Consider the following 13985-nt stretch of genomic DNA (forward strand, 5'->3'; position numbering starts at 1 on the left):
CACTGTGATGTTCCTACCTCCTAGCATGGAGCTTTGATTTGCAACAAATGACTATCATTGAATCAATTGATGTGATTGATGATACAGAGTAGTTAAAATGACTTAAGATTATAATGATCATTTCCCTAATACCTCATCTCTATGGGAATTTCTCCAATACTGTACCTGTCTCTCTTTCTTTTTCCTCTTTTCTTTCCTCATTTTCCTCCTTGTACCTCTTTCCTCACTTTATTGGCATTTATTTATCAAACTTCTGTATAGCAAATAGTAAGTGTCAGGCACTGTTCTAAAAACTGTATAGATATTATTTTATTTTAATGGCAATCATGAGATATGTATTATTATTATTATTATCCTCCTTATTTTATACTTGAAGATATTTCGTGTGGAGACATTAAGAAACGTTCCCATAGTCTCAGAGCTTGTGCTTTAATTCAGGCAGTCAGGCCCTAGAGTCTGTGCTTTTACCACGGAGAGTCGGCTTCTTATTTTTCCCACTCCCCCTGAAGCTGTATATAAATATAAATAAGCTCTATTTATGGCATCTCTCCATATTGATTTATGCTTTCTAGTTTAACACTGTGTGTGTGTGCATGCGCGCACGTGCACATATCTGTACTAAAATCTCAGTGGCCAACAAAAAAGCATGTATTTATTGGGCACATTACATGTCAGCAGCTACAAATCAGCCATTGTGGCTGTGTCTAGGTGTCTTCTCATCCTGGTGGGAATGTATAATTCTCTTACCAGGAAGGGAGCTAATATGTGGAAACAATCACACAATCTGCCACAACCATTAACCAAATGCTTGATTTCTCTGTCTGGCCCACTCTTGGCCACTACACATTTAATAGCATTCTGAGGCCAGAAACTAAAATCTTTTTAAACAGAAGGTTTAAAAAAGCTGATTCAGAGTAACTCAGATATGTTTACATTCATAAAATTTATTAATTTTAATTGGTTGTGTTAAGAAGATACAGGTAAGAATTCCATAATAGACTGTTTCTCATTTAGTATCTTCAGATCTTCGACTCTAAAGGGTTAAAAACTGTTCACATGGCTTATAAATAACCAGAACCCTAATATTTTTTTTCCCATAGCAGTTACGTCAATATAATTTCATTCAGTTCAGTACATCAAAAAATTTTCACATGCCTCCTATGGAGCTATCCTAAGCCAAGAATTAACATAATAGCAAGTTTGTTTGGGGGCACCTATGTATCTTTTTTCATTAATGAGCTTCTTGAGAACAAGGTCATTATTCATCTTAGTTCAAGGGAGCTCTTTGCTAGAACACAGTCAACACCTTATGAATATTGAATGATGGCCAGACCACTGAATAAATGAAAACTGAAAATTCCCAAATGCATCTTTACCTTTCCTCCATAGGAACTTCTACTTGCAGAAAAGTGGGCCAGAATGAACAAGCTCCCCTTTCCAAAGATTGATCCTAATGTGTTTGATCGAGAAGGACTGAAGGAATGCTATGTCTTTAAACCCAAGAATCCTGATGTCGAGAAAGATTGTCCAACTATCATCCACTTTGTTCTGGCCAACATCAACTTCAGGAATTACAAGGCACCAGGTATGTTGGGAATATATTATATCTGTAGAGTAGAAATCTGGGAAAGCAGAGAGACCAATATTAAATGGGTTTATAATGGCACTTGCTGTACCAACTATTAACATTTTGAGTTCTATCCTGAGACCCCAAGTACTTTGCCTCTTTCTCACTCCAAGAACCCTTGAGTTCTTCACAGTTGAGAAACTGATATGTTAACAACCAGCTCAGTAAAAATCTCTGGGGCTTTACTCCAAAACCTGGGCTTATATTTGTTCTGATTGGTTGGCACCCTTGTCACAGAGATAGTTAAATATTTTGAAAAATCACCCATGCAAGGGAGCCCTTGTTTCAGAACCAATCATGCAAAAAGTCTGAGAACTTTAAGTGACCACAGGATTAATATAATACAACATAGCTAGTAATTTCAGGTTGCCACGTTATATTTTGTAGAAAGAGAGAATCAAGTTCAAGGCACAGTCGTTCTGTTTTACTACATCCAGAGTCTATAGACTCTTTCAATATCCCAGAAGATATTGATTAACAAAAGGGAGATCTAGAGATTGACAAGCAGGATGCTCAAGGCCTGAAAATCATATTTTCCTTGGACCAGAAAATGCAATTGTAAATGGAAAGATACAAATAATAGTCATGGAAGATTTGATGGGAGGATGGGGGATGGGAAAAAAAGTGATCTTCCAAATAGTAGAGGAAGACAAAGAACAAATCAGTAGGGAGGGAGGTTACTAGGAGTTATACTTCAAAACAAGAGAAGGAAGAATCTGCTGGCATTTTCTGTTATTGAGCAGTTGAGTTCTTGAAGCCTAGAGAATTTTCTATCACTGTGAATTCTCAAGGAGAGGCTGTGTCTGTGTCGGGGATTCCTGTGGCATGAACACAGTTAGATAATGTTTTGGTTTGGATTCCCCCAGAAGCACATGCTGAGAAAGAATTCTAGTGCAGATGGTTTATCTGGGTGGACCAGGGAAACTTAGTAAGGAGGTGGGGAAGTGATTAAGGAATGTAGGCAAGCAACGATGTGTTAGTAAGCCAGCTACCATGAGGAGAACTTGATCCTTTTGGAAAACTCTAGGAAATGGAAGAGAACCTATGCTCCAGAATCAACCTTCCTTTTCATGCAGTGATAGGCAAGGGACCTGGAGTATTTATATCCTCACTTCCTAGTGTCTTTGGTTGACTACTGCCTGAGGCAGAGTGTTATTTACCAGAATTTACATTCTGCTGTTAGAGGGCCAAGCAACCTTCCCCAGTTGCAGAATGGGGTAGAAACCCCTTAGGCACAGAGATGCAGACACTGGCAAGTAGAAGTTGCCCAGGCAGAACGCAATAGAAATACCAACCCAGGGAATATGGCTGAGAGCAAAGCAGTGTGTACTGCAGATTACATGACCCTGGTGGGGGGACCCCAGTGTTATGTTTATGGCTATTCACATGTTTTATTTCTTGGGTTTTAGAGATATTTTGAAGTTTTCAAAATTACACTATTTGAGACTCTTCTGGTATTTAGGTGTCCCAAGAGAAACTAAGGAAGAGAAAGAAATAGCTGATTTTGATATTTTTGATGACCCCGAATCACCGTTTTCAACCTTCAACTTTCAATATCCAAATCAAGCGTTCAAAAGGCTCCATGATCTCATGCACTTCAATACCCTGAACAACATTGAGGTAAGTATCTCCTGTGTTCATTGATGGTGTCACATACTTCCGTGTCACATGAACATAGCAATACCCTTTTAATTAATTAAAAATAAATATAGGGGCACCTGGGTGGCTCAGTTGGTTAAGCGTCTGACTTCAGCTCAGGTCATGATCTCACGGTTCGGGGGTTTGAGCCCCACATCGGGCTCTGTGCTGACAGCCAGCTCAGAGCCTGGAGCCTATTTCAGATTCCATATCTCCCTCTCTCTGACCCTCCCCTGCTCATGCTGTCTGTCTGTCTGTCTGTCTCTCTCTCTCTCTCTCTCTCTTTCTCAGAAATAAATAAAACATTTAAAAATTTTAATAAAAATAAATAAATAAAAATAAAGTTTATGAATTATGCCACCCAAATTACACCATTCTATTTTTTGTAGGTTATTTTTTTTAATTTTTTTTTACAAATAGTTTATTGTCAAATTAGTTTCCACATAACACTCAGTGCTCATCCCCACAAGTGCCTCCTCCATGCCCATCCCTCCTCCCCCCACACCCATCAGTCCTCAGTTTTTGTCAGCATTCAAGAGTCTCTCATGGTTTGCCTCTCTCTCCCCGCCGCCCCACCATTTTCCCCCTTCTTCTTCCCCATGGTCCTCCATTAAGTTCCTCCTAATCCTCCTATACATGCAAACATATGGTATTTGTCCTTCTCTGCCTGACTTATTTCGCTCAGCATAACACCCTCAAGGTCCATCCATGTTGCTACACATGGCCAGATTTCATTGTTTCTCATTGCCATGTAGTATTCCATGGTATAGATAAACCACATCTTCTTGATCCAATCATCTGTTGATGGACACTTAGGCTCTTTCCATGTTTTAGCTATTGTGGAGAGTGCTGCTATGAACATTGGGGTACATGTGCTCCTATGCATCAGCATTTCTGTATCCCTTGGGTAAATTCCTAGCAGTGTTATTGCTGGGTCATAGGGGAGTTCTATTGTTAGTTTCCTGAGGAACCTCCACACTGTTTTCCAGAGGGGCTGCACCAGTTTACATTCCCACCAACAGTGTAGGAGGGTGCCCGTTTCTCCACATCCTCGTCAGCAACTAGAGTTCTCTGATTTGCTCATTTTAGCCACTCTGACTGGCGTGAGGTATTTTTTATAGATTATTTTGTTACTCTCCAGAAGAACCCTATGACATTCACAAGTAAGAAAAGACTGCTTTGGGCAGAGCCCACATTTCATACTATTATTTGTTTGAAGGATTGCTTAATACTCAGCTGCTTTCCCAGAGTATCTAATGTATTCATCATATGATAAAATAAATTATAAGTAGGAAAAAATGTTATGAAAAGGAAATATGAGAGTAGGAAAATGAATGTAATAGAAGTGTAGTTAATCCACTAAAATATCATGAGCTTTCATAGATACACACATGCTTTTAAATGTCTTTATTTTTGTAGATCTTGGGACTGTTGCCGTAAGTCACGGCCTTCTCATTTTGAGCCCATGAGATATCAAGTACGCTTTGCATCAGGAGCTTCAGAACAAGTCATTCTATTCAGTATTAGTCACTCCTATCCCCAATATATCTGCTGCTAAGATTCTGTGTCTGTGTGACATTCTGTAATCTCTAATTCACCATTTAGGAACGTGGTTGTGTAACTGAAATCATGTTGGTTTGTAGTTCCAAACCATAGTGTCTGCTAAATTATTATCAGTTGTAAAAGCCCAAGTTGAGCGGCCTAATTGGATTTTGCACATTAAAAAGAAGAAGACTAAAGAAAAAGAACTTAAATGGAGAGGGAAAGGTATCATATCTGATTTACCAGTCTTTTTCAGATACTGTACGAATGGCACCAAAGAAAGTATGTAGATGAGTGTTCTGTGTATACGGGATTTAGGTAGATTGTGTGAGCTAAGAGATTTCTGGCACATCTAGTTCACTTGTGGGTTTAGTTGGCCTGAGACTAGTAGTGATCAATTGTGTGCAGTTCTAACAGTTATACCATAATATGTTTGTTAACTAGTGTCTTTAATTTTTTAAACATGAAATTTTTCCCTAATAAGCCTCAGTTCCTAAAACTCTAAAATGACTTCTTGTCAGCCTTTGCTTATGAAAAACATGTGATAATTCATGTCCAACATGCTTAGTAAAGCCTATAGCATGTATCATTTTCTAAATACATTTATTCTTTTTCTTTTTTATCTTACAATCAGTGGACATATGAAATCCATAGTCTACATTGTTTCTGTGGTGATTGTAAAAATTTAAAGAATATTAAGAGAAAATCTGTATTTTAATTTATAACTTACAGGGAATGAACAGACACTCGTCAAAATAGAGTTGTGTTTTATAAAACCCCATGCTATCAGAAAAGAACTGAGGGGTAATATCATAGTAATCCTATTTCTAGTATGAAACCAACAAACTCAAAATAAAATGAGTTGGACTTGGAAAAATAAAAGGATACTCACACATACATATGCATATTTACATACCTGTATATATTCTAGATGTGTGTGAGTGAATAGTTAGATAAAGATATATATTTTAAACAAATACTTTTCTCTCATTGCTTTCAGATCTGGTTTATATAAAGCCTGCTAAGCTATTTGCTATAAAGAATGATACAGTTCTATTTATACATTCTTGAAAGTAGTTTGTTTGACACATAGATGAAAAAGTAAAAGCCTAAGCAAAAATGAACTGAATTGCAAAATAACTTTCTGGACATACAGCTCATCAAACATTAATTAATAAAATAAGTTTTAATTGCTTCTAAGAAGTTTTCTGACATAGAATGCAGAAGTAAGGTCATGGGCTTTATACCTTATTTAGATCTCAAATGGGCCACTTCTGTGACTTTGAATAAGCTACTTAAACTTTTGGGGCCTCAGTTTCCTCATCTCTAAAACAGATGTAACAGCACCTATCATAATAGCAATAGTGAATCATCAGGTGATGTATGAACAGTAAACTGCAAACAGAAGCTGCTCAGTAAGTGGGAACCTAAACCTATATGTGTCTATATCCTATACCATGAGAGATATACCCCAAGACCTTCGCAAATGCCCAGAATTAATAACATAGACAAGTCTATACAGGTAATAGCAGCCTAGGCAGTAAATTTTTAGGGTGGGGGGTATGAATGAAGGTGAGCTTGCTCTTAAATTTTATGACCACTGAGACTGGTATTCAAGTGATTCGTGTGTGTGTGTGTGTGTGAATGCATGCATGTTTGTACATTTCATACCCAGGTAGGAATTCCGGTGTTCACTGACATTTTATCTCTTTCTTGAGTACTCTCCCAACCTCTGACTTTTTTTTTTTTAATGTTTATTTATTTTTGGAGAGAGAGAGACAGAACGTGAACAGGGGAAGGGACAGAGAGAGAGGGAGACACAGAATCTGAAGCAGGCTCCAGGCTCTAAGTTGTCAACAAAGAGCCTGATGCAGGGCTTGAGTCCATGAACCATGAGATCATGACCTGAGCCAAAGTTGGACTGGGCCACCCAGGTGCCCCATCAACCCCTCACTTTTAACCAAGGAAACAAATTTTATTAGAATCAAAGCTTCCTGATTAGTGATGATAAAACAGAACTAGAGAGGCAGGATACTAGAGAGTTGATTAGGCTCAATCATTAGCGAAATCATTCATTCCCATGGCACTTGAATAGAGTAGCTTACTAATTCATACTTCCACAACACAGCACATATTTACTTCCCTAGGACTGTCAGAGTTGCTTGCCAGTTGTGGTCCCTGGGAACATAAACTCTTTTAATGCAGGCTTCTGACTGCCAACTCCGTAGAAGATGGTTTTCAAGTTTGTGGCCATGACCGCTGTTGGCTTAAGGCAAATTTTCATCTTCGATTAACATTCTGGCTTAACTTTTTACTCTGAAAAGGCCATCCTGTGTCTGACAGCTGTATGCTTCTGTTGGTTTATTTTTTCCAGAGATCCTAGCTGGCCTGCTTTGTTGAAGCTAAATTCTAGCTCATCTTTAGTGAACTTTTGCTCTGTTTCTGCTCACATCGTGACAGCAGCCTGGGTTTCTCATTAGCATCAGGTTTCTGCACTTACTCAATCCTTCCAAATTCTTTCTCACTGAACATTGCCTCAGTGCTTTTACAATGGTGGATTTCATTGGGTGGGGGCACGGGGCAGGGGGGTGCTGTGTGTTGTTGTTGTTGTTGTTTTTTAGGAAACCTAACATAGAATGACTTATACCAATAGACATGTGGTATGGAAATGTAGAGCCTTTGGAGTCAGACCAAATTGGGTGTTCAAATCCTTGCTTGCTGCCTTTTGGCTGGGTGACCTTGGACATGTTGGTTAACTTTTCCAAATTTTGCCTCCCTTATTTATAAGGAGAAACAACGATACACATCCTACAGGACCAGGGGAAGATTAAGTAAAATAATGTAATGTAAGGGCTTGGCATGTAGAGACCCTATAAATTGAAGTAACTAATATGATAATGATAATGATTATTATCAGTGTTCATACTGTCTTCTGCTTTTACTTATAGAATTAAACCCTTTGAAAATAATAACTTGCCTTATTTACCTTGTGTCCTCCAGAGATAGGGATCACAATGCCATGCACCTAAAATAAATACACGATAAAATTTTTGTGAATGATTTTTAAAACATTGTTGAGTTACTGGCTGAAATTGTCGAAGAGTTTGATGTGATAGGAGGAGGGAATAGCAAATGGTGGGGTCCGGGTCTGTTGGTTGGTTTCTGACTACACAGAAACTCTACACCTTATATGCCTGGGCATGGAGCATGCTGGACTCATGACCCCCGATTTGATCTGGAGGGAATATGGCCTCTGAGATCTCCTTCCCAGGCCCTTGTTGACTTCGTGATCACAGGGAAATGCACTGCTATACAACCTCCATTCAGTTTATTAATTTGGTAAGCATATTCTAAGGTTCTGTGTCCATTTATTCAACATGTGCCAATGATGCATAACAATGAGCTTTAAAATTCTTCTCAAACAGTTCTTGAGAGCGTTAAATACTAGATGTTAATTAGAATAAGGAAAAGCATGTATCCAGTGGTACTGGTACTTAATTCTTCATCACCATCATCATCATAAGAGCACTTTGGTACAAGTTAAAGTCTTAGAAACGTATTATATATGATGGCCTAATATGCTAGGCCCCAAATCATCTACCTTAAATGCTGCCTATAATCCCTTTCCATCTTATTTATTCATTAACTCAACACAGATTTGTTGCTTATCTATTGTGCCAGGCACTGTTTTCGTAAGTAAGGATATGACAGTGTACCAAATAAAAAGAACAAAAAAAATCTTGAGTGTTTAAGATAAGCTAGATATTTTCCCCTCAAATAGTTAACACTCAAAACTAGCCTATGAGGTAGGTATCTTTATTTATATGTGAAGAAACTGAGTCAAGGATAACACGGGCAGATTGCTGGACGTCACACAGTCATGTGAGGAGCCAAGATGGGGGTCACAGGGGTTTTTTCTCACTCTTTCTTCACTTTTGAACCATCTTTTTCTCAAGTAGCCTTATTTCCTGTTTCCCAAACAGTCTCCTCTCCTGCCAGGCCAATTCCCAGATGTTTCCTACGCATGCTATGATCTGCTGTCTTCAGCCCGTTTTACAAGATCATCTAGAATTCTACTGAGAATGCCCAGTCTGTCCACCACACTTACAGAATCTGCCTGTCCTTCTATTCATCTCATTATCTCCCTGAGTAGAACTTTGTTTTGCCCAACCTTCCATGCATTCATTACTTTGACAAATATTTCTGATTCCCCTTCTGTGTTCTAAGTGTTGGGATCAAAAATAACAAGACTAATAAGGTGGCTGCTTCTATGACACTTCGGTTTATTTTCAAAAGGCAGACGTTTGCTGACAAATTCATAATAGTTTACACCAGAATATCTTCTTGTATTCTTCTATGTTTGTAATTTTTACTTCTCTTTCAAAATATACAGTAACTTTCCTCTTGAGGATCATTTTTCATTTTCTATTGTGGGAATTCAGTATTTGCTTATGGATTGCTTCCAATCTCATGCCTCTAGGGGCGATCACTTTTAATGTTTCCTTTTCTTATTCCCAGCCTTTATTGCCATAGATTTAGAGTCTGGATCGACATAAGGAGGCCATTGAATGGCACAAGTGAATGACATAGGTCAGTCATACTTAGGGATGGACAGGGGAATAGAGAGGTTGGAGAGATGAGGACTGTTGTAGGATAAGACGGAAGGGAAGGATTTGGAATCTCAGTGACTTTCAGAGGGGAATGAAAGAGGAAATTAGATATAAACACTATTGAAGATGACCCCTAATATCATTAAAAAATAGGAAGTTTCAAAGATGGCATATTGCCTCTTTGGATACATGCAATCATGCTGGAAAGTTTGGACTTAGCAACCGATGTAATATTGAGTCTACCCACTTCTGTTTATATCACAGAATTATAAATCACAACAAATGGCTATTTTCTGCAGCAATCTGAAAAATCTGGCCAATGGCTTCATAGTATTAATATGCCACCTAGTGGTTCAACTTGCACAATTCTAACTGTATGTGATTGGGGGTTTTCAGAGTTAATAAATGGAAATATTCGTTTTCCTTTATAAAACGGAAATGCCTGCTTACTAGAAACGCCTGCCAAGGTCCACTTATGGTAAATCCACTAGTCATGATACTGATATTGCTTATTTTTGTGCATTTACCAATTCATTATAAAGGAACTGACAGCAGTCATTATTAGTATAATTTCCCTGTGGTTTGTTATATTTTAAAGCTTTGTAGGTATTTGGAAAATAAATAGTTGATTTTTATTTGAGTTGAGTATTTCTCCGCAGTGAGGGTTCGTATGTCTTGTGCTGGTTATGGTGAAGGAGAAACCAACTGAAAATTTGCTGACATAATGTCTAGAAAGGCAGAGAGATTATTAAAAGAAGACGTAGTAGGACACACTTGATAGAATTGGTTTGCTGACTATTACTATATAATAAGCCCACAACTGGATATACATTGCGTGTTTATTTGTAGTAAGCTTCATAGCCTCACATCCAAATTAAAGCTCCTAAACTTTTGCACATATGGTCAGTTTAAAAATAACAAAAATAAATAGATGCTACTTATGAGATGTTTCCTATGTGCCAGGTGTTGTGCAAAACACTTTAAATAAATGATCTCCAATCCCTACAAAAGCCAAGATTAGTATTATTATTCCCACTTTAAAGAAGAGGAAACAGGAGTACCTGGGTGGCCCAGTCGGTTAGGCATCTGACTTCGGCTCAGGCTGTGATCTGTCAGCTCTTGAGTTTAAGCCACTCATCAGACTCTGCTGTGAGCACAGAGCCCACTTCAGATCTTCTGTCTCCCTCTCTCTCTGCCCCTATCCTGCTTGATTTCCCCTTCTCTTTCTCTCTAAGAATAAATAAACATTTTTTAAAAGAAAGAGAGAGAGAGAAAGAAGAAAGAAAGAAAGAAAGAAAGAAAGAAAGAAAGAAAGAAGGAAGGAAGGAAGGAAGGAAGGAAGGAAGGAAGGAAGGAAGGAAGGAAGGAAGGAAGGAAGGAAAGAAAGAAAAGAAAGAAAGAAAGAAAGAAAGAAAGAAAGAAAGAAAGAAAGAAAGAAAGAAAGAAAGAAAGAAAGAAAAGAAAAGAAAAAAAGAAAGAAAAGAAAAGAAAGAAGAAACAGGTTCAAGGATTTAAGCTAATTCCCCTTGATCTCACATAGCCAAGAAGTAATTTAGCCTGGAGGTCCTTGGTCAAGGTCTCTTTCACAGTCTCTGAAGCCTCTTACTGTCACCAAAGAATTAATTATGTTCCCTTTACTCATGGGGAAAATGGGGTCAGCAAATACCTGCTTTACTTAAGAAATTCAGTAACATTTGAGCCCATAAGATAATTAAATATACACACATGACACTATGTTTTATTATATATATTCTCTGTATATACTTTAAAAATCATAAAGCAAATAAAATTGTCCCATTTCTGTGACAAATCCCTCTTTCCAGAATACAAATGTTTGTTGTTTAAAGTTATCATTGGAAAATTAGAGGGATCTACCCATCAGGCCCAACATGAAGTCACAGAATATTAGTTGCATGTTAGCACCACTCAGGTCACATATCTCTCTCCTCCAGGCATTGACCCTGGCTTGCTCAGTGACACTGGCTGTGGACATGGGTTTGCCGAGTATTCCCACTTACGGGAGAGGGCTCGAACGCAGGCAGATAATACCTCACTGCTGTTTAACAATCCCTGGGGTAGAGAATCAAGGGGATTGTAAAATAATCTTTGTGATTTTCTTCTGTGCCCTCAAACTTTTATCTCATTGGTTAAGATGAAATCCTACAGTTCTGTCCTAGGGAGTAGAGCCTTCTTGATTTTGACAGGGTTGCAAAACAGCAGCAGAACCAAGATTCAAATCCAGGCCCCTCTGCCAAAGCCCATTCCCACTCTCTGCAACAGCTGCTTCAACCAAATTCCAAGTCTTGTCTTCTTTCCAGAAGTTCTCAGGTAGGTTAACTTCACACTAGAAGAGAGTATGGTAATTGCAATAGCAATTCTCAGATGTTATAGTCACCATTAATTTGAGTAAATGTGAAGATTATTCTGAATAAAAAGTAGTCATCATTAATAAAATCACTAAGTATGGCATTTTCTAGGTAGCGGACATCTATGTTTCATAACTGTACTTAGGGGCGCCTGGGTGGCTCAGTTGGTTAAGCATCCGACTTCAGCTCAGGTCATGATCTCACAGTCCATGAGTTCGAGCCCAGCGTCGGCCTCTGTGTGGACAGCTCAGAGCCTGGAGCCTGCTTCAGATTCTCTGTCTCCCTCTCTCTCTGCCTGTCCCCCACTCACTCTCTGTCTCTCAAAATAAAATAAAGACATAAAAAAAATTTTTTTTAAATATAACTGTACTTATTTAGCTGAAAAATCAGGACTTCAGCAATGCCTCTTTCCTCTGTAGACTTAAGGAAAGTCTTCTTCTTCCTTGTGGTCCCTCATTTCTGCTTGTCCACTAACTGCAAAGAACATAAATTCTAGATTCAGCAATTACTTGTTTTTTCCCTCTTATCACCTTTCCACTGAAAACCATAATAAAAACAAATTTTTTTAACCTGTAAGCAGGTTAAAAATACTTTATTCCCAATTTTATCAGCACAAAATCTGGAACATTCCCAGAATACTTCTTTCTCTGGTTGGGGAAGGAAGACTATCCGGATATGAGCTTAACAAGAGTATAAATGGTGGGATGTTAGGTCTAACTATACACATGTATGAAGAGATTTCTCTCTCTATTTCAAAAAGAAAACTATAGTAAAAAGATCAATTAGATATTTGTTTTGACCCAACAAATGCTTACAGAGGTTTAGAGCAATACTAATTATACATCTTTTGCCTCTCTTTGCAGGTGATCAAGAACGCCATAGTTGAAAGCATTGAATACAGAAGACAAAATCCTTCTCGTTGCTCTGTTTCTCTTAGTAATGTTGAAGCAAGACGATTCTTCAACAAGGAGTTTCTAAGCAAACCCGCAGCATAGTTTGTGTCGTGGAAGGGGTAGCAATTTATGATGCTGAGACAATTTGAAATTCCATTACAACTGGATTTTAAAACACAGTACAGATATTAGTGCTGATCACAAGAGACTGGCTAATACTCAAAGTTGAAGTAATTTAGCCACATGAGAATAATACCATTATAAATTTGTTAGTTTGGCAGATGATGTGGTCATATAAAAATATGCTCAGCTACATTCTCTGTCAGTATGAATTTCCTGATGCCAATGTAGGGACATATACTGTAATTTAGACATTCCTCACCAACTGTCTTATGTGTCCTCTTTTTAAAAAATTATTTTCTTTTTAGAATGTTTAATGGTTCAGTCTCAAGAAGTAAGACTTTGCATCATGTGTAAATGTTATTCACTGACAAGATTTATTCATACCATGAGACAACACTATTTTTTATTTATATTATGCATATATACATATATGAAATAAATACATCAATATGCAATTAGCATAACAGATTTTTTGTTTATTTTTAATGGGGTATTGCACTGTAAACTATGAAACATTCTCAGATTCAAAGGTTTCAAACACAAAAGTTGTTAATCCTGTTTGGTAATGTGAAACGTATCATTGTAAATCATGGTTATTTTTCTTAAAGGAGAAAGCATGTGTAATTTGTTGAACAAATGGTACCTATGTATTCAGTAAGTAGGACAAAAAATGTAACTTCTTCGTAGTTTAACGTTTTAGTTTGCTGAGATTATCTTGGACTGTTTGCCCACCAGAGAACAGGTGACCTCAGAGAAAAATCCAGAAGAGTAGCACGGGCTGTATCTGTAAGACTTGGCTTAGGGACAGTCTGTATGCCATGACTCTGGTTTTGGTTCTCATTGAACTGTTCAGGGTTGGTGTAAACCTAAGGAGAAACTAACATAGTAAGGAGACTCATCTGTCTTGTTCATTGTCAGTCATCTCCACTGGAATTTAAGGTCCTTGAGGGCAGAGACTTTTGTCACTTTTGTCCACTGCTGTGTCTGCAGATCCTGCAGCATGCCTGATGGTGTGTACTGGGCACTAATTTGTTCTAGTACTATATTGCATGGCAGTAGTGAGAATAGGCACACTTGTCTTGTTCCTGATCTTAGAGGAAAAGCTTTCAGCCTTTAACCACTGAGTATGTTAGCTGTGAGTTTGTCATATATTGCCTTTACTATGCTAACATATGTTCCTTCTATG

General features: G+C 38.0%; 1 protein-coding gene across 2 annotated transcripts in view; it reads left to right on the forward strand.

The window, feature by feature from the left end:
* PLA2G4A (phospholipase A2 group IVA) overlaps nt 1-13230 on the forward strand; it is a 160465-nt gene extending 147235 nt beyond the window's left edge. For both annotated transcript variants that reach the window (XM_039257200.1, XM_039257201.1), the window contains 3 exons: nt 1390-1585; nt 3090-3247; nt 12647-13230. In XM_039257200.1, coding sequence (XP_039113131.1) covers nt 1390-1585; nt 3090-3247; nt 12647-12778 — 486 coding nt within the window. In that variant the 3' untranslated portion in view covers nt 12779-13230. The remainder of the gene's footprint in view (nt 1-1389; nt 1586-3089; nt 3248-12646) is intronic.
* The last annotated feature ends 755 nt before the right edge of the window (nt 13231-13985 follow it).

The sequence above is a fragment of the Hyaena hyaena genome, unplaced genomic scaffold (assembly GCF_003009895.1).
Source record: "Hyaena hyaena isolate Hyena2069 unplaced genomic scaffold, ASM300989v1 scaffold_606, whole genome shotgun sequence".
NCBI classification, from domain to species: domain Eukaryota; kingdom Metazoa; phylum Chordata; class Mammalia; order Carnivora; family Hyaenidae; genus Hyaena; species Hyaena hyaena.